This window comes from Pyxicephalus adspersus, chromosome 8, assembly GCF_032062135.1.
Source record: "Pyxicephalus adspersus chromosome 8, UCB_Pads_2.0, whole genome shotgun sequence".
Lineage (NCBI taxonomy): Eukaryota > Metazoa > Chordata > Amphibia > Anura > Pyxicephalidae > Pyxicephalus > Pyxicephalus adspersus.
This window is the reverse complement of record NC_092865.1, coordinates 61131593-61151756: the sequence shown is the minus strand read 5'-3', so window position 1 is coordinate 61151756 and position 20164 is coordinate 61131593. Positions and strand designations below refer to the sequence as shown.

General features: G+C 40.0%; 2 protein-coding genes across 3 annotated transcripts; one reads left to right on the top strand and one right to left on the bottom strand.

Annotated features, from left to right (window-relative positions):
* Window positions 1-721: 721 nt before the first annotated feature.
* On the bottom strand, window positions 722-10272 carry PDHB (pyruvate dehydrogenase E1 subunit beta). Its single transcript, XM_072420873.1, has 10 exons — window positions 10136-10272; window positions 9995-10054; window positions 6968-7075; window positions 6697-6759; window positions 5645-5680; window positions 5278-5563; window positions 5080-5190; window positions 3722-3813; window positions 3128-3269; window positions 722-1212 (listed from the first exon to the last, which is right to left on the bottom strand). The coding sequence occupies exons 1-10, from the start codon at window positions 10169-10171 to the stop codon at window positions 1064-1066; spliced, it is 1083 nt and encodes a 360-aa protein (XP_072276974.1). The 5' UTR covers window positions 10172-10272; the 3' UTR covers window positions 722-1063.
* A 111-nt stretch (window positions 10273-10383) lies between these two features.
* Window positions 10384-19320, top strand: KCTD6 (potassium channel tetramerization domain containing 6). 2 transcript variants are annotated; one of them, XM_072420875.1, is made up of 4 exons: window positions 10384-10524; window positions 12575-12636; window positions 14368-14471; window positions 14908-19320. In XM_072420875.1, exons 3-4 carry the CDS (start codon window positions 14388-14390, stop codon window positions 15592-15594), a joined length of 771 nt encoding a protein of 256 aa, XP_072276976.1. In that variant the 5' UTR covers window positions 10384-10524; window positions 12575-12636; window positions 14368-14387; the 3' UTR covers window positions 15595-19320. The 2 variants fall into 2 exon arrangements, with proteins under 2 accessions (XP_072276976.1, XP_072276975.1); XM_072420874.1 differs by having other exon boundaries at window positions 14365-14471.
* Window positions 19321-20164: the final 844 nt, after the last annotated feature.

The following is a 20164-nucleotide window of genomic DNA, read 5'->3' as shown; positions in this document are numbered from 1 at the left end:
TCTTAATATATAGCCATGTGCCATCAAACCATCTTGGCTTAGGTTCACTCTACATCAGAGCCAATCAAAAATCAAGCAACTGCCTAACCACAATCCAATCTTTTGCTTTTGTTTAAGTAGTGGACAGAACAAAGGAGGCTTAAACACTGCTTGCTTTTTTTTTTGGCAGTGGTGAGGATATTTCCTGTCTGATCTACAATGACAGCAAGGTAGGTGTATAGGATATGCTATAACCATTCAGTGGATACCAAAACCAATTACAAGGCACAGAAGTTATATATTATAAACCTAAAAATGAAATCTTAACAGCTCACTAAGTAAGTAGAACTATCTGCACGCCATTTATCACTGTTCTATGCTGAGAATTTTAGAATACTCTAATATGGTATAGGAGGGTGTTTTGTTTTATAGCTCTTAACATAGGAACAGCTTTTAATGGAATGCAGAGAACCCTGCTTACTAGATTTGTTTTGTATTAATAAGTACAAATACATATTAATTGCTGGAGTTCACAAAGATGGAAAAGCAGTGCTATTCCAGAATGACAGCTCCCAATGAATATAACAGAGGAGGGACAGTCATATACACATTATATATTTTAGTTCTTGTCATTAGATAAGGATTAAAGATGTTATCAGACAAACTCATGACTGAGTCAGCTGCCACATAGAATAAATTGATTTAACCAAACCTTTACTTTAAAATAAGACAGAACACAAAAGAAACAAATACTGGGTTTTATTGTAGTACAAAGGAATATTGTGTGTATTCCTTAATCTTTAGAACTGGTAGAGAGAGGAAGCCATGTATACAGAAGTACTTGAGTGAACCTAATAAATAATGTCCATTTAAAAACATCTCTCACCATGAGAAGGCTAGACCGGATGGAGTGTAGGAGAAGCCTCCGGGCATTAACAAATGGCCTCCCAGCATAGAATGAAATGTTTTGTTCTTATAAAACTTGCCCAGAAAATTAAAATGGGACAGTTGACATTAGGACACATGGTTTTATAATGACATGTAAATGACCTTTAAATGACAGATTATTATTTTTTTTTTACACTTAGACAAGATTTAGAGTCTTTTTCACTGCAAATATGATATCTTTTACTTGGGGTATACAGTTTTCTTCTAAGATCTTGGCATAAGGCATGGGAACATCTGCTCCAGTTACACGGAACACAGGCGAATCCAGGTAGTTGAATGCAGGTCCTGGAAAAAGAAATATCTTTAGTCAGACAGAACTGAAATACACTATAAAAGTAACTACAGGAAAACAAACTTGTGTTTAGCAATCCATTGGACCTAGATTTAGCAACTCTGGAGGGGAAAAAAAACTTGGTAGGTGGAGCTTGGAACCAAAGACCACTTGCCTTGTATTTTTTAGGTCAAGTGGTATGCAGAAAATAATACAGAAATCAGGTAGCTAGACAGGACATCAATCAAAATCTCTGTGAGGTTTGGACCCATCATACTCCTGTTATATGCAGCCCTGCCCTCATCAGGTGGAACTTGTTCACATTTACCAGCAAGCTTTTGCAGATTTGTAAAGCTGTGAACACGGCTCCTGTACAAGCAGAAGGGAAAAAGATGGATCTGAACCTGAAGAGACCCCACCCTAAAGAAAGTCATATCTGTTACACGCGCAGATACTTTGAATGTCGTCATTGTAAAAACCAGTTGGGTTTCATTGCTGTAGCAAGGGAGGTGAAACATTTTAAGCAAACTAAAGAACAGAAGCTGGAAATTTTAACATGTATGAGATTAAAGCTTTTGTTCAATTACAGAAAACGCTTAGACAAATGCCTTACCTTCTGTATACATTAAAATAAGTACATTGCAAGTATTAAAGGTAATTTTTTTTGTTTTACTGACCTAAGGCTATGTTCAGAATGGCAGCAAAATTGTGCTGTGGTTAGCGATTCCTCATGCCAATTAACCTCCCTAGCGGTTCATTTCTTTCTGGTTTTATATGTCTAAAAGTGGTACATTGTTTTTCATGAAATTTTTTTTACAGTATAATATAATAGAATGAGTATAACAAAGTTTGAAACACAATCATGTAAAAATATTAAATTAAAAAAATATATATTTTATTTTTTAATTAAAAAAAATTATTATGCTCCTACTATTTTATTATACTGTAAAATAAATGTTCTTGAAAACAACGTACTAATTTTACACATATAAATCCAATGTATTGCATTCAATACAGTTATTTTGTATAGAATGCAATACAAATAGATTTTAATTTCCCGCCCCACCAGCAATGTACACACGCACCGACGACACCGGGGATTCCCCCAGTTACTCATCGTGTGCAGAAGACGCCACAGGAAGAAGACAGGGATCGCGGCAATGGACGGCGTGGGACGCAGGCGGATCCGGTAAGAGCTGTATTTACTATTACTTCCCATAGTTTTACTTATCCTAAGTGTGACTTGGGTTACCGCTTTTAGCAACCTTTTTCCACCCCATCACACTCAGATTACCGCTAGGGAGGTGCACCAGCTGTCCAAGGGGAGACACTACAAGTAGCTCCTACCCATGGCAGCTCCATATACAATGAATAGGGGTGGCAGGGAGTATGCTGTGGCTCACTGGTTTAGTGAAGAGGGTACTAAGGAAATGCCAGAGTCTGCATAAGCAGAAGGTGAAGGTCTATGATCAGGTCCATCATAGAAATAGACTATGGGGAAGCAGAAGGGGGTATGGAAGTGAAAAGTTGAATACAGCATCCAGAATTTGTGTGGAGCGCTAAAAAAAACATTTTAATGAAGTGTGGGATATGCAAGTAGCAGGTCCCTAAATACCTTGCATTCATTTTGTGCAAATTGTTGCTCAACATAAAAAAAATACATCTTTTATGCGACTAAAAGGTCTTGTAATAGTATCACTATTTTGGGAGAGCAAAGTATGCAGCTGGGGAGATCTGAGCTCCCATGTCACATTCTTTTTCCAGACTAGGATGACATAAAACATAGCAAGGGCATGTGACATTTGTGTTTCTCCAATACATCAGATTCCAGCCGTCTTGATGCATGCAATCATAGCCAAATGGGTCTATTTAGTTCTGTGCTTTACTGCAATTTTTAGATATGCACACTGACATTTATCACGATCTTACCTTCCATAATTTTGGCACAGATTTCAGCTCCTACACCAAACTGAGGCCACCCACCCTCTACTGTGATCAGATGATTGGTCTTCATAACGCTAGCTTCTATTGTTTCAATGTCCATTGGCCGGATTGTGCGCAAGTTAATAACCTATAATAAAAAGATTTTGTTTCACAATTAAACTTGTGTGTAAAGCAAAATAAAGTTTTGGCTGGGCATGCACTTAAACCACAAATGTACTGTGCCAAGAGTAAAATTCAGATTCTGCACACAGCAAGTTTTACATATTTTAATGTGTATGACTAGAAATGATTGGAGCTTGTTCTACAAAACAGAATGCTTCTTTCATCACCCTCCCATCAATGCTGTGGGCAAACACAAAAAGTTGAAGTACAAATATCACTACTTTTTATTTCTTCTTTAGCATTTTGGATTGCTTGGGTAAATAAATTAAGAGACCTTGCCATCACAATATACCCAACACAGGGCTGAACCTTTACATTTATAGCAGTACATTGTTCTTAAAGCATTTTTTTACACTTACAACTGAAATTAAATATTGATAAAAATGGTATTTTATGCAAAGATTGTTTTATTCTTACCTCACAATCAATTCCTTCTTTAGCAAGTACGTTGGCAGCCTCTAAACAGTGACCCACAGGACGAGAATGAGCAACCAAAGTGATCTGACTACCTGTAGGTACAGCAAAGACATATCAAATACACTTAGTGTATACAGTACTGTTCTTTATCAGATCAGAACTTACATCTACCTGCATCTACAAACCCTCCAATCCACATCTACAAAAGATCTCAGAAGATCAGGCCTAAAGCTGCAGCCAGTCAAAACGGACAACAAGGTACTATTAGGTTTTGTGATTTTTTTTTGTAAAAAAATTATTTATAGAGTCAGAAGTATGGAAAAACAGAACGTTTTCATTATTTGACAGATTAGCCGCACTGATCATTCTTCTTAGCTTAAATGGCTGTAGTGCTATTTCAAGTACATCTTATTTGGATTACAATTGTGTGTTTAGTAAACAGGACAAAATGTGGTAAAAGGAGGTCTATAGAGCAGTGGTCGCCAAAAAGTGGTCCACAGAAAAATTTGGACAAAAATAATATTCTAATAAATTCTTATCTTCTGAATGAAAATGATGCCTTTATATTGCACTAAATTCACAAACTGTACTAGAGACAGAAAAACAAGGGAGGCGCAGCGTGACGTCAGTGTAATATTAAGTTGTACGAGGCAACCATTGCCGAGCCGTACGCTTCAGTATTGTTTCCACCATTACAACAGTCACCCCGCTCCACCAATACCAATTCTCATCCCATTGTTTTATTTTATTTATTTCTCAGATGCTCTTTTAGGTAAGTATGACCTTAACGGTGTATTTTCTTTATCTGTTCTATTTAATAGCATCAGATAGTTTGACTTTAATAACTATATCTTGTTTGGAATAAAATAAACTCATAATGTGTGAGCAAATATTTTGCATTTCTTTAGTAATACCAAAGATAATGAAACTAATGACTCAACTGTGCGCTGATCAACGAATCGGAGCCTCCACAGTCCTTGTCAGGCACCATTTAGGAAGATCATTATTTTACAAATGTATTTATCTTTTTATAAAAGTCATATTAATGGTCCACGGGATTTAAAATGATAAATTTAGTGGTCTGCAAGGTCCGAAAGGTTGGTGACTACTGCACTGCTGCTGCAAAGGAACCCCTTATTCCCATTCCTTTCATCTCAATTATGTGCAGAGTAACAAACCTGCCACCACATTTAAGGTTTAAAGTCAGGAAGGTGCCTTGTGTACTCCATTTGGAAGTTCAAATTGTACAGATTGGAAAAGTCATGTAAATCAGTAGTAGATATTCCAATTCCTACACATGTATAGACAGAAGCAAGGGAAGCAATTGTATAAAACATTTGGAACTTAGCTGAGCATACCTGGCCTTTCAATCTTTGCTTTACCAATAGGAACAACAAAGTCTTTAGATTGAGCTTCTTCAGACAGTTCAAATGGAACCCCGTACATCAATTCATTCTCCAGCATAACCACTGTAAATAAAAACACCAATTTTAAATGACATCATTAGATGAGTGCAGCTAAAAAATATTTGTCAGATTCCCTGTCAGTCTACCAACCTGGATTATTATCCCGGATTGCAGCTTTCAGCAGACCTTTAGCATCTTCAGCATTCCAGGGACTCACAACCTTTAGCCCTGGACAGTGGGCATACCAAGCAGCAAAGCACTGAGAGTGCTGGGCAGCCACACCAGCTGATGCTCCGTTGGGTCCTCGGAAAACGATTGGGACAGAAACAAGCCCAGCGGACATGTAATAGGTCTTAGCAGCGGAATTAATGACTTGATCAATGGCTTGCATGGAGAAGTTAAATGTCATAAACTCACATATTGGCCTTAATCCAGCCTGTTGAAATATAAAATGTTATTTATACTGGTATCTAAGCCAAGCCAAATGGTGGTAAATTACTAGTATTTACTCACTTACCATAGCAGCACCAACAGCAATACCTGCAAATCCCATCTATTAAAAAAAAAAAAATCAGTGTTAAAAAAATATAAATATAAATATCAATATATAAATATTATATATATATATATATATCATAACATGTAAATATTTTTGGTAACTTCATAAATCTGGTAATTTTTTTAAGAAACTTCAGCTTTGCCTTACATTTTGCACAGTTGTACAGGCTGCTATATTTACCCTGAAGTCACTGCACACTGCGAGCCTTACAGTATGCATTAGAAGCTGCAGCATGTCGTATAATGTCTCTCATTTCTTGGCTTGGAGATATCATATAGTCCTCTCCTACCTATTCTGACTAGCCTTCCCTTGTCATTCATGGAGGTTCAGTATGACATGTAGCCATGAACAAGGGTGGTCTGTATGACCATTCCTCCAGACTAAAGTAGATTTAAGGCACTGAAACCAATTTATTAATAAATGGTTTTCATAGAACGGTCAGAAAAAGGATTGTAACTTGCCAGGGGTCCCATACAGTACATTCCACAGAGTCCTAAGCTTTTGATCCTAGCCATTTTGCCGCTAAAACACATTGGGTATACTATGCGCAGCCTTTGTTATTTGGTAAGGCACTTCCTGTTATGGGGTGACAGCTCATTTCCAACTGCTCTTCTAACCTGTTACATGTGCTCCTGGTGGAGATTACATGAGTGTGCTGACAATGTATAGTCAAACATGGAGCAGGTGCATGTAGACAGGAGATGACTGAAGATTACTACAGCTTTGTAACAAAAACCTACATTAATGTAAGGGTATAAGGGTGGTAACAAAAATTTGCTCTGAATCCCATTGTGCTATCAGAAGGTATAAGGACAGATGGCACAGTTGCGGTTTACTGATCACACTATGTGCTGGAGAATATTGGATGTAGCAGCAGCATAGCTACTATAATGTTAAAGAACCGTGACACTAATCGAAATCCACCCCTGCCAGAAAACAAATTCCTGAGCACGAGGCAAAACTGCAAATACCTAGGAGCAAAGCTTAAAAAAAAATTCTGTCACACTTACCTCAGAAATAGGTGTATCCATAACCCGTTTGTCTCCATACTTCTTCCAAAGTCCTCTGCTGATCTAAAGCAAAGAGGCAGAAAATGTTACTGCAGGCACACTGAGCACCTTACATATAGTAAACAAAAAGTGAAGATTTTCTCTGACACAACATTTAGAAAAGGTAAACTCTGGGACAGGCAAACATTGTCTAGATACAATAGCATGTCCTTGGAATTGTTTTGGCTTTCCAAGCTTCCAACAGCTAGAACATTCCACATGTATTCTCTACCTTATAAGCTCCATCGTACTGTGCAACTTCCTCCCCTAGTAAAAACACCCTCTCATCTCTCTCCAGCTCTTCATCCAAAGCCTGGTTCAGTGCATCTCGAACCGTGATCTAAAAGGAAAACATTAACAAAAAAAAATTATTTTTGTTCAGACATCAAAAGTACAAACAAAAAAAGAGATGAAACATTTAAAAAATATGAATGTCAAAGCTCCAGAATTGTTAAAGCTGAACTCCACTAGACAAATTGTTGCTAGCATGAACAGTAGACAGCAAAGAAAAATGAGAAAAGGTAATAATATAATAAGACTGTATTTTCTGTATACAAGTCCCCGACGCGTTTCACCCAGATTAGGCTTCTTCAGGGGGATGTGACTTAATACAATTTGTGATCTGTGTACACAGAAGGAATATTTATCATATATATGTTCTAGGTTTGTGAACTAAGTATTTTTATGACCTTGTTATATATGAAGTAAATATATAATTAATACATTCATAGCTTGACTTAAAAACTCTTGAGCCTCAAAACCTCTTTCTTTGCTTTCTCCTTGCACTCCATGGTTTTCTTTTATTGTAATAGTTACATAGTCAAGATCAACCACTAGGGGAAAAATGCTAGAGACCATACAGACATAGTTCATAGGAATCATATACATACATATATATATATATATATATATATATATATACCGTATTTTTCGGACCATAAGACGCACTGGACCATAAGACGCACCAGTTTTTTAGAGAAGGGAATAGTTACACCTATTTCTGTTCTGAGTCACAGAAATGGGGTGTTTTACTAGACAAATTGTTGCTAGCATGAACAGTAGACAGCAAAGAAAAATGAGAAAAGGTAATAATATAATAAGACTGTATTTTCTGTATACAAGTCCCTGACGCGTTTCGCCCAGATTAGGCTTCTTCAGGGGGATGTGACTTAATACAATTTGTGATCTGTGTACACAGAAGGAATATTTACTATGTAACTGTGCAAATATCAGGTCTTTGCGGTTCCTAAAACTGTTTTTTCTTTTAGTGAGAAGCTGTGATGGCAGAGGCACAAGCAAGTTTCACGTCGTTGTAGTTACGGGCCGTCATGAAGTTTTTTGTTTCCAGGGAAAGTCAGCAAAGGACATTCACACTGATATCACAAACACTGGGGGAGAAGTGTCCTTCCTACTGCACTGTCGTAACCTGGATATCTCATTTCAAGACTGGGCATTTCACTGAAGATGAGCCCCACAGTGGGCGCCCCCCAACCTCAACTGACCTGGCAACCTGCGATGCTGTCCATGAGCTGAATATTGAGGACCGGTGAATATCTACAAAAAAGATAGCCCAGATACTTGACATCTCACGGGAGCATGTTGGGTTTGTTATCACCACTATCCTAGACATGGGCAAGCTTTCAGCGAAATGGGTGCCGAATTATTTGAAAAGTGATCAGAAGAAGGTACGAGTTCAAGCATCCAAAGCCATTTTGGCCTGCACAGGACTTTATGGCTAGGTTAGTGACTGAGGATGAAACCTGGCTCCACATCTATGATCCTGAAACCAGGGAACAGTCAAAGGAATGGCGTCACAGCGGGTCCCTGCGGCCAAAGAAGTTCCAAACCCAGAAATTGGCCAAAAAAAAGTCATGGCATCCGTTTTCTGGGACAAAGACGGTATTCTGTTGGTGGACTACCTACCTCAGGGCTCCAGTATCACCGGATAGTATTATGCTAACCTCCTGGACCAGCTGAAGGAGGCAATTAAGACGAAACGCCGTGGAAAGTTGACCATAGAGACCCTTTGTGGCTGCCAAATGTAACACACTGGGTTTCCAATATATATATATATATATATATATATATATTATATTATTTATGTATATAGTTATAAACATTAATATTTATCAGTATTCTATATATACATATAGTTCTATACCCTGTATGTACAGAGCTGTCTCAGTAATATATATATATATATTTACATGGTTATAGTGATCAGTATTCCATATATATAGTTCTATACTCTGTATGTGCAAAGGACATTCACACTGAGATGTCACAAACACTGGGGGAGAAGTGTCCTTCCTACAGCACTGTCATAACCTGGATTTCTCGTTTCAAGACTGGCCATTTCACCGTTGAAGATGAGCCCCGACGAATATCGGCAAAACAGATAGCCCAGATACCTGACATCTCACGGGAGAGTTCTCACCACTATCGTAGACATGTGCAAGCTTCCAGCAAAGTGGGTGCCGAATTATTTGAAAAGTGATCAGAAGAAGGAACGAGTTCAAGCATCCAAAGCCATTTTGGCCTGCACAGGACTTTTTGGTTAGGTTAGTGACCGAGGATGAAACCTGGCTCCACATCAATGATCCTGAAACCAAGGAACAGTCAACGGAATGCCGCCACAGCAGGTCCCCGCAGCCGAAGAAGTTCCAAACCCAGAAATTGGCCAAAAAAAGTCATGGCATCCGTTTTCTGGGACAAAGACAGTCTTCTGTTGGTGGACTACCTACCTCAGGGCTCTAGTATCACCGGATAGTATTATGCTAACCTCCTGGACCAGCTGAGGGAGGCAATTAAGACGAAACGCCGTGGAAAGTTGACCATAGAGACCCTTTGTGGCTGCCAAATGTAACACCCTGGGTTTCCAATATATATATATATATATATATATATTATATTATTTATGTATATAGTTATAAACGTTAATATTTATCAGTATTCTATATATACATATAGTTCTATACTCTGTATGTACAGAGCTGTCTCAGTAATATATATATATATATTTACATGGTTATAGTGATCAGTATTCCATATATATAGTTCTATACTCTGTATGTACATAAGGTCATGTCTCCAATGCTCAGATTGATACCTTGCAGTCTCCAATGACATAAAACTACCACAATGCCCTTTAAAGCAGCTTGTCATGTTTACATATCTGTGAATACGAAGCAATGTTCTTCAGCACTCAGTGACTATGGCGGGGTCACAGGGGACAGCAGTGACAGAGGGGGCACAGTACCTGCAGGGCGGCGGCCGGACTCCTGTGGAACTCCCTCTGGAAGATGACAGACACCCGGCTCTGTAGAGACACATGAAGGTCAGTATCTGCCCGGCAGTGGACCCCCTCCCGCCCGGCAATCTGCCCGGTAATCCCCCTCACCTTCCCCCCGCACAGCAGTCTCCTCAGTGCCGCCATCTTTGCTCTGTCCTCTGTCAAGACGTCGCCCTTCGCCGAGTTACCAGCCTATCACAACACAGAACACGCCGAGTCCACCAGCTGACTCGCTGCGGCCAATCACAAGCAGCAGACGACACACGCCTTGGTCACACCCCTTCAGGGCAGCCTTCTCTAGGACGGGAAGGGATGTTCCGAGATAACCAATCAGCGATGGCGGATAGCAAACGACTACGGAAAGCAAAGAGGGCCATTTGTACGATCCGCGCGTTGTTGTGGGCGGAGACCTGGGAGAGGCCTGCATTGCTGTGTGTGATTACACTGAGAGAGATTGCTGGACCGACACCGAGCCGCCTCCCGGGGCTACAAACCAGGTGAAGCTTCCGTGTCCGGCCGTCCTGGGCTGGGAACCCCTTGTGTGTGCTGATAATACCAGTATAGCCCCATAGACAGAGGGTGAGCCCAGCTGTGACAGCTGGCAGTGTTAATATATCTGGGCAGGGCCGCCTCAGATGCTGGAGAACAACAAGGCCCAGCATGCCCTGACTACCACACTGTATGGGCCTGATTTATTACATCTGGAGAGGGTCATGGGAGAACCTGAGTGATCCAGCAAACCTGGAATGGATCTGGTCCAGGATAAAAAAACATTTACCAGGTTTAATGAATCACCCAGGTTCACCAATGATAGTCTATCATCTCTGGTCTGATTAAATCAGGTTGTGATAAGATGGGGGATACAACTAATATATGCTGGTTTCTTTGCTGATCCTTTGGCTTTAACCCTGAACCCCAAATACTCAGATCTAATATATGTATTGGGTAATATCATCGTTTCTGCTAGAAAATAATATTATAAGTGATAGTCAGCATGGCTTCAGGAAAGACTTAAGTTGTCAAACAAATTCACTCTCTTTTTATGAGGAAGTAAGTAAACAGGTAGACAGTGGAGTGGCAGTTGATATAGTGTACTTGGACTTGGCTAAAGCATTTGACACTGTACTCCACAGACGGCTAATATGCAAGGTAGGGTCAAAAGGTTTAAAAAATTAAATCTGTAAATGGATAGAGAACTGGCTTAAAGATCGCATCCAGAGAGATGTAATTAATAATTCATACTCTGAATGGTCTAAGGTTATTAGTGGTGTAACCCAGGGTTCAGTGTTGGGACCTTTACTGTTTAACGTCTTTATAAATGTTATAGAGTTTGGGATTAAAAGTATAATTTCTGTGTTTTGCAGATGACTCCAAACTATGTAATGGAATTATGTCCATACAGGATGTCTATAACCTACAAGCAGACCTGGATGTACTGTGATTGGGCAGCCAAGGGGCAAATGACATTTATTATAGATAAATGTAAAGTTATGCACTTGGGGGTAACACCATGCATGCTTCATACTGTCTAGGGGGAATACATTTGGGGGAGTCAGAAATAGAAAAGGATCTGGGGGTTCTGGTAGATCATAGACTTAATAACAGAATGCAATGCCAAGCTGCAATATCTAAAGCTAGTAAAGTACTTTCTTGTATTAAAAGAGGAATAGACTGCAGAGATGGAGACATAATCCTGCCCCTGTACAAAGCATTGGTCAGACCACATCTGGAATATGCAGTCTAGTTTTTGGGCACCAGTTCACAAAAAGGACATTGTGGGATTGGAGAGAGTGCAGAGAAGGGCAACTAAACTAATAAAAGGAATGGAGGAGCTCAGCTATGAGGAGAGGTTAGCTGAACCAAATCTATTCTCCCTTGAGAAGAGACGTATAAGGGGGGATATGATCACCCTGTATAAATATATAAACGGTCCATATAGAAAACTCACTTCCCAATTATTCACTTTGAGATCATTGAAAATAACAAGAGGGCACTCTTTGCGTCTGGAGGAAAAGTTTAAGCTCCGGATAAGGAAGGGATTCTTCACTGTAAGGTCTGTGAAAATGTGGAATCGGCTCCCTCAGGAAGTAGTTTCAGCAACTACTATAGATGGCTTTCTAGCTGGAAAGCTGGATGATTTCTAGAAGCACAGAATATAACTGGGAATTAAGGATTTAATGTAAAAATAACAGTGACTTTTGATCCAGGGAACATCCGATTGCCCTATGGAATCAGGAAGGAATTCTTTTCCCCTGTTGAAGCAAATTGTACCAGGGTTTATTTTGCCTTCCTCTGGACCAACTATGTCTTATACGGTTTTACATCTGAGATATTATTATTTCCCTAGTGGGAAATAATAATATCTCAGTAATAATATATTAAGTTCATCATACAATGTGATGTGAAAACACTAGATACACTTGTGTTTTCACATCACATTGTATGATGATATAATGAGACTGAGAGTGGTGATATCATATTGTACCATGTTAATAGACTTTTGTTATTGGCTTGTTGTATTTCAGTGATATTTTTTTTTCTTTACAGGGACACAGTGAATATTAATGCACAGGAAACTGGGAAAAACATCCTGTAACCCTATTCACAAGGTGAGCACTTACCAAGGATGAATATTAAGGCCCCGATGTACCAATGAAATGAATTGAAGATGGAAGTGGTGGATTCCTCCGCTTCATTTTCTGACTTGCATGCTTGTTATTCATTTATATTTATCTACCTATTATGCAGAGCCCAGAAGAGCTTGCAATCTAATCCCACAATTATAAATACATCATGAATCGACTGGTTGGTTTTTGAGCTCTGGGGGAGGGAGGCAAAGCTCTCATTATTATGAAATAATGAGAAACATACAAAATAAAGAGAAACGTACAAACTCCATCAGTGGTTTTTGTAGATCAGATTTGCCATGAGGATCGCCCGGCATTTTTCCCTTCCTAATCCATCAACATCTAAGGTGACCAGCTTACTCCCCGATTGTCACCTGAGTTCCGCAGCTGTGTGCAGCTCTCCTATATGGTCTGTCATGGTGACCACCGGGTGTGAATGTTCATTTCAATCTGGATGACCTGTTAGAGTACAGCAGAGTCTTTTTTCTTCAATGGACATTAGTTATTAATAAAAACAAAACAGCACATTTCTTTTTCAGTGGTCTTTGGCTGAGAAAAAAAACCTGATCATAATAGGAATGGGGCAACACACTGCAATAAAAAAAACTGTATGAGTGTCATATCAACACACTGCACTACAACACATATAGTGGGAATGTCTGAGACTGTGCCTGATTTATTAAAGCTCTCCAAGGCTGGAGAGAATAAACTTTGATCAGTGAAGCTGGCTGACTCAGCAAACCTGGAATAGATCTGGTACAGGATTAAAAACATTTGCTAACAAATAGCAAATGACTTTTAAGAAATCCATTCCAGGTTTGCAGGATCACCCAGCTTCACTGGTGAAAGTGTATCTTCCCCAGCCAGGCCCTATATGAGGTGCAGTGTACCATCTCTCACCACATGTATTCTGAACAAAGGCCTTTAAACATCTCAATGAGTTTCCCAAGTGTTTGCTAGGGGTTCCTTAAACTGATTTTGATTGATCTTCAACTTGAGCCTGACTACATAGTTCTGGGGTCACCGCCACTTGGTGGAGCCAACTGCATGACGGGGATCTTTTTAGTATTCTAACCTTCACAGTAAAGATGAACATTCTGTCTCGGTGTTCTCCCCAGTCCCTTTTAGCTTGGCGTACCTACAGGCACTTTTCAGTGACCACTCGACTGTTTTTGGGTGGTAACTGAGATACAAGGGCTGCCAACCACCTACAATTTCTTCCAACGCAGCTTAAAAAGAATTCTGGGTTGAACATTGTGGCTATTGGTGTAAGAGGCTTTTTCCCCCCGCAATGACCCCCCAAATAACTGGTTTTATTAGGGGTTCCTGGGACTTTTTTTGGGAGTTCCTAAAGGATAAAAAGGTTTTCTTAAAGTGTAAACCGTACTTCGTTAACATTGCCCTGTTTACAGGCAAAACTGGATCCCTAGGTGACAATAGGCTTCTGTCAATGCTTAACCCAGAATTTTTTTTGGGCTGGGTGGGAAAAAATTGTAGGCGGGTGGAATCCCCTGAACTGTGACCCAACTCCTCAGTAACCACCCAAAAACAACTGGGTGGTTACTGAAAAGTGCAGGGTAGTGCGCCCAGCTAAAAGGGTCTGGGGAGAAAACTGGCTTCGGTGTTGCTCTTACAAAAAGTTACCTTTAATAGTTGTTGGTTATCTATGTGCGTGTCATTTATGTTGAACCTATTGTTGTTTTCTTTCAGAAGCTTTAGAGCGCAATCAGTGTATGCATTCCTCCGCATTCAAGCGTTGTATTCACTCCAAGCATCAGTCGTTGGATCAAATGGATAATGGAGACTGGGGATACATGGTGTGTGGGGTTCATCACTGTTTTCTGATATTAAAGTAGTAAATAATTATTGAGTATATTTTATGTCACCCTGCTAAAAATTCACTTCTGCTGCAAATCTAAGCCTGGGGGTGACAACTGTCTCCTATTTATCACATGCCCCCCTGGTGGAGAATTTAGGCATAGCTGCTGAAGCATATTGCAGGGGCACTGCCCACTGTTACTAGACCAGTGCAATGGTATGTAGATTCTGGAGCTGCTTTTCACTGTACCACAGGGACTAAAAGAGGCTGACACCAAGTCAAATTTGCTTGCATTGAAAAAAATATATAAATTTGTTTAGTAACTACAGGGCTGCAATAATTTCATCTTTTATACATGCCTGTAGTTCATCTTTGATATACTTGTGTTTTGGCTCATTTCCCTGTTTTGGAATAACTTGAGCTCTTCTTCGCAGATGACTGATCCGGTCACACTCAATGTTGGGGGCCACGTATACACAACGTCACTGTCCACGCTGACCCGTTATCCAGACTCCATGTTGGGTGCCATGTTCAGGGGCGACTTCCCTACTGCTAGAGACTCGCAGGGCAATTACTTCATCGATCGCGACGGATCTCTTTTCCGATACATTCTAAACTTTCTGCGGACATCAGAACTCACTCTTCCCGTAGACTTCAAGGAATATGACTTGCTTCGGAAAGAAGCAGATTTTTATCAGATCGAACCTTTAATACAGTGTCTGAATGATCCCAAACCCTTGTACCCCACGGATACCTTTGAAGAAGTCGTGGAACTTTCTAGCACCAGAAAACTGTCCAAGTACTCCAATCCTGTTGCCGTAATTATAACCCAACTTACCATCACCACCAAGGTGCACGCGTTACTGGAGGGGATCGCCAACCACTTCACCAAATGGAATAAGCACATGATGGACACTCGGGATTGCCAAGTCTCCTTTACTTTTGGGCCTTGCGATTACCACCAGGAGGTCTCCCTCAGGGTGCACCTGATGGAATACATCACCAAGCAAGGCTTTACAATCCGGAATACCAGGGTCCATCATATGAGCGAACGAGCCAATGAGAACACAGTGGAACATAACTGGACATTTTGCCGTCTGGCTAAAAAGACAGATGACTGACCAAGCTTTGGCCGTTGCCTTGGATGTAGGCATAAAACGGAATCTTTCTCCACTAAGAAGCAAAGTGCTGTTTGTGCACCTATTTATTGATGGCGAATATGACTGAATAGAACTGCTAACTTGACTTCCTAAATCTGTAATCCAGCATGCATGCTTGTGCCTGAAAATGGAAGTCACCCATTCATGTTCTCTATGCTTCAAGTGTAGGCTTCCAAACCCTTAGTGTAACATTGCTCTACTTTCTGTTCATACAGAATGCTGATGTGAAAGTGATTGTGTGTGTGTGTGTGTGTGTGTGTGTGTGTGTGTAATGTAGGGCAAAGCTTTAGGATTGAATCCTACATGCAAGAAGTTGAACTTCCAATCTTGAGCTGCTCTTAACCATGACCAATTTTCAATTTGGACAGTTATTAGATTTAGGATTATTTTTCTGTAAATATTTTATCTTACTATGCTATAGTAGTGAACAAAAGGACTGGTAGCCAATTGCCTGATTCCTGGGGCTTGTTTACTAATATGTGCTAATATGCATTACCTTTTAGCAGTATATCACAGACTCTGGTTAATCATATGAAATACCTTTCAGTGTCTTGGGGAACTCCTGCTATAATTACTATCTTCACAGCTGACAGGATATTGTCTTGGTGGTCAGTGGGAAGAATGCCTCCTACATTGCTGGCCATTGAAGAGAATGTCAGCCTGGCAGTTAGCAAAAAAGATAATTGGTGTCAGTTAAACTGACCTGAGAGGCATAAGTTTCTCATTGCTCTAGGAACCTAGGGTCCCACTGAACCCTGGTTGGGAAACACTGCGGTAGAGGAAGCTCCTGTTGGTTTAGTGTAATTCACACATAGGATTAGTTGCTTCAAGCTTACTTTTTATATGTCTTTTAATATTAGTTTAGATTAAACACTTCCCCTAAAGTGTTATGTTCCCATAATTATCTTTTCCTTTGACCAGAGACAGAGCCTAAGCTAATACTTCTAAATCCGGAGGCACATCTACAATGCAGTGCTTTGTGCATAGCAGCCTGGTCACATGCTGTCACATGGGGAAGGAGGTTGCTCAGTCTTCTGCAAATTTCTGCTGCAAATCAAACCTTTAGTACAAATTTAGGGGATCAGTAGCAGGACAGAAGTAAAGGCTACTTTAAATATCTGATTCAGTTGTGTCTATTCCATACAGTGCTCCACCCCACAGTGGAAAGTGTAATTGCTGAGTAATTGCTGTGCACCATTGCAGATTAGCACTTTTTGTAAATGTGTATTTTCCTTCACCTGTTTCAAGCCAAGTTTTCTCTGTAACAGACACAATTGTTAAAGGTCTCCATTGTGTGTTCTTACTTTACACCTACCTGTTATGTGATAGACTGCCTCAGCTGGCAGGAAGGATAGCTGCTTACAGTAAAGATAAAATTCTGCCAATTATTCACTGGCAACATCATGTTGATTTGCAATGTAGTTGGATTCAGGAGAAATTCTAATTCTTGCTTTTGATGACACAGAAGGCCCCCTGCATATGACACTTGTTATAGTTGGAACGGGAGCTGCAGGTAAAAATTTTCACTGTAGCGCCACCTGTTGTCACCTCCAAGTTGTGCTGCAACAAAAGAACACATTCATTATCATAACAATTTCATGTTTATATAATTATTTCAAGTCGGTAGTCAGACATCAGCACAACTAATGGTGTAGAAAGCATCACACTGCTACAGATGTGTACATATACAACACAGTAATACGAGTTTTGATGAATAAAGTTGTAGAACTTTTTGACCAAATAAGCTTCCCCTTTGCCTAGTTCACTGTAATATTACCTTTACCTTCAGCTTTCCAGAGAATATTAAATCTTTGCCCAGGTTAGTCACTTCTAGTTTGCATGAGATATTTGTATATCAATGGCCATATTGTCAGCTAATCGCTGTCTATTTATTTATTTAGGAATGTAACATTTTAGGGGTAGGATTATATCCTCAGAACATGATAAGAATCCTGTGTATTTATTTTCATTTGTGTTCATGTTTTTTCAGCACTGTTGACAGCAATGTAAAGCTATATCAGTGTTCAACTCAGAAATTTGGATGGGCAGAAATTGTAGGCGGGTAGCATTCCATATTGTGACCCAACTTATCAGTAACCAACCAAAAACCGCCACATGGTTTCTGAAAAGGGCCGGGTGGTGCGCCCAGCTAAAAGGTGCTAGGAAGAACACTGAATATGAATGGTAAATTTGGGAAATGATTGTTTACAGATTACCGTGGTCTGCATTATTTGTTGCATTTAGCCACAGTGACCAATTTAGGTTGGTGTATAGGCCTTGTCCAATCTCTTTGAACCACAATATATGTTCCTAAACACCAACCAGATGTGCACATGGACCTATTTTTGATTTTAGTGTTCTGAGTAATAAGCTACAATGACTGAATTCCAAGGAACGTTCTGAAGCTGTGGTCATGGGGAGCTAATTTGCTGCAATGCTCATGACCCAGTCCTTAATTGTTGGTGCTCATTCAAAGCCAATATTTATTTGGTAACAACATAGGCACAAAAATGTTAGCATTTTTGTTAGATTTATTCTTACCAGAAATTTTTTTTAAGCTGTGTGGGAAGAAGCTGTAGGTGGGTGGCAGTTCCTGTATGGTGACCCAACTTTTCTATAACCACCCAAATACAGCCAGGTGGTTACTGAAAAGTGCTGGGTGGTGGGCCCGGCTAACAGCGACTGGGAAGAACACTGGATGTGTTCAGACTGGCAGTGAGGTTGAGGTGGGGTTACTGCTTTCCACATGGCAGTGAACTGCTTCCTCAGGGGAGATGCTACATATAGCTTCTATCTGTGACACCCCCAGAGGCAATGATTGTGGGCAGTGATCAGCGGTTCTGCACCACTCACTGCCACCAGCTGACAAATCTACAGACGCTGGTAGAGCTGTGGAGTGGATGGCAGAGTGCCAGTCACTGGGAACCACATGGGACTGCTTGATCCCGCTGCAGGTCCAAACCTTCCCTAAGTGTACAGTTGCAGCATGCTGCAGTTTTGTTGTAATATTGCAATTATTATCAAAAGGGAATCCTATTGCATTCCATTGTATTAAGTTTCCTATCCTCTTTGTTAGGTTTGTATGCCTAGTGGACACATGAAACATGTTAGCATTCAAAAATACAATTGCAGTTTAAATATCCTGCATGTTTTTGTTGTTGTTTTTATTAGAAATCCTAAAATTGCCACTGTCCCCAGCAGCCAATTAAATTATTTTATTATGCAAATTATAGAATGAAATGCCAAGGCCTGTTTGGTTGCTGCTAACTTCATTAGCTTAAAAGTTACGATTTCTGAAATTATATTTTTAAATCTGAACACTATTGAACAGGTTAATTAAATCTGAAACTTCAAATTGTTTACAATAAATGATTTTTTTTATTTCAGTGGTAATATTAATATTTACAAACAATGCTCAAAGAAGTGTTTATTGTTGTGATGATAGATATATATATATATATCTATATCTATTTCCTTGCACACGATGGAGTATTAGTCAGAAAGCTGTTATTGAGCTCTGTAAATGTTTGAGAGCTGTATCTATGCAGATAAATCAGGTGACCAAAACCCCTAGTTGTTCTGAGTAAAAATATTAAACCTATGGTGCAGTTATTTTTAAGTCTGAATTACTGAACAAAATGTACTGCCTGCTTAAAAGTATTCTAATAAAATGAAATGTCAATTCTTCCTCCACGGTCTGTTTATTGCAGATAAAAGCAACAATGGCAATTACTCGGGGGTATAACAATGTGGAAATGTGCACATGGACAGAGTAGCAACCACTTATTTGAAGTAGACCTAAACTAACATTTTTACCTTATGTAAGGTAAAGACAGAATGGCAGTGCAAAGCCTCCTGGGATTTGTCATGGTCCAAGATTGGGCATGCGCAAAAGGAGTTTTCTCTTGAAAAAATCGCATTCATTTTGTTTTTTTCGTTCCCATCAAGTCCCAAGATCCCGTGCTTGCACAGGATAAAATTGGGTGATGTAGGCAGAGGGCAGAAGAAAAGTAAGGAAGATGGTGGTGCCTGGTGCTTCCCCCACACCGGGACAAAGGATGATACCAGGACGATGCAAGACCCAAACCAGGAAAGCTCCAGAGGGATTGACTGGTCCAAGAAGGTAAACGTGAGTGGAATCCAATAAGACAATTGGAAAACTGCCATGATCATTGCAATTTCTTTTAAAATAGAAGATGAAGGAAATAATGAAAGGGCCAGCACTAAATAAAACAGTTTAAATATACTGTTTATTTTATATGCAGCTTTCATTTGTGGCTTGACTTGCAGCTTAATGTAGGGGATGGTTTAGAACAGTGCTGGCCAACTTTTTCATACCTACAGACCACTAAATGCACGGAATCCAGACTGTGTGGGGAGCCGGGTGTCACTCAAATAGGAAGAAACTTCCCCCATACTGATGTTATAATGCCAGAACCCGCCTGCCATGGGAGAGTGGGTGGGTTGTGTCAATGTGGGGGGACACCCTGCCCAGAGCCACGGACCACTGGTTTAAGACAAAATGGGGTAC

Bases quoted from the DNA above. Each gene is read 5' to 3' on its own strand.
- PDHB (XM_072420873.1), bottom strand. From the start codon at position 10,171: ATGGCGGCACTGAGGAGACTGCTGTGCGGGGGGAAG. The intron at 7,076-9,994 runs GTACTGTGCCCC...TTTTCCTTTTAG, and splicing joins GTCCGGCCGCCGCCCTGCAG to ATCACGGTTCGAGATGCACT. The intron at 3,814-5,079 runs GTATGCTCAGCT...CTGTACCTACAG, and splicing joins AGCAAAGATTGAAAGGCCAG to GTAGTCAGATCACTTTGGTT.
- KCTD6 (XM_072420875.1), top strand. From the start codon at position 14,388: ATGCATTCCTCCGCATTCAAGCGTTGTATTCACTCCAAGCATCAGTCG. The intron at 14,472-14,907 runs GTGTGTGGGGTT...TCTTCTTCGCAG, and splicing joins ATGGAGACTGGGGATACATG to ATGACTGATCCGGTCACACT.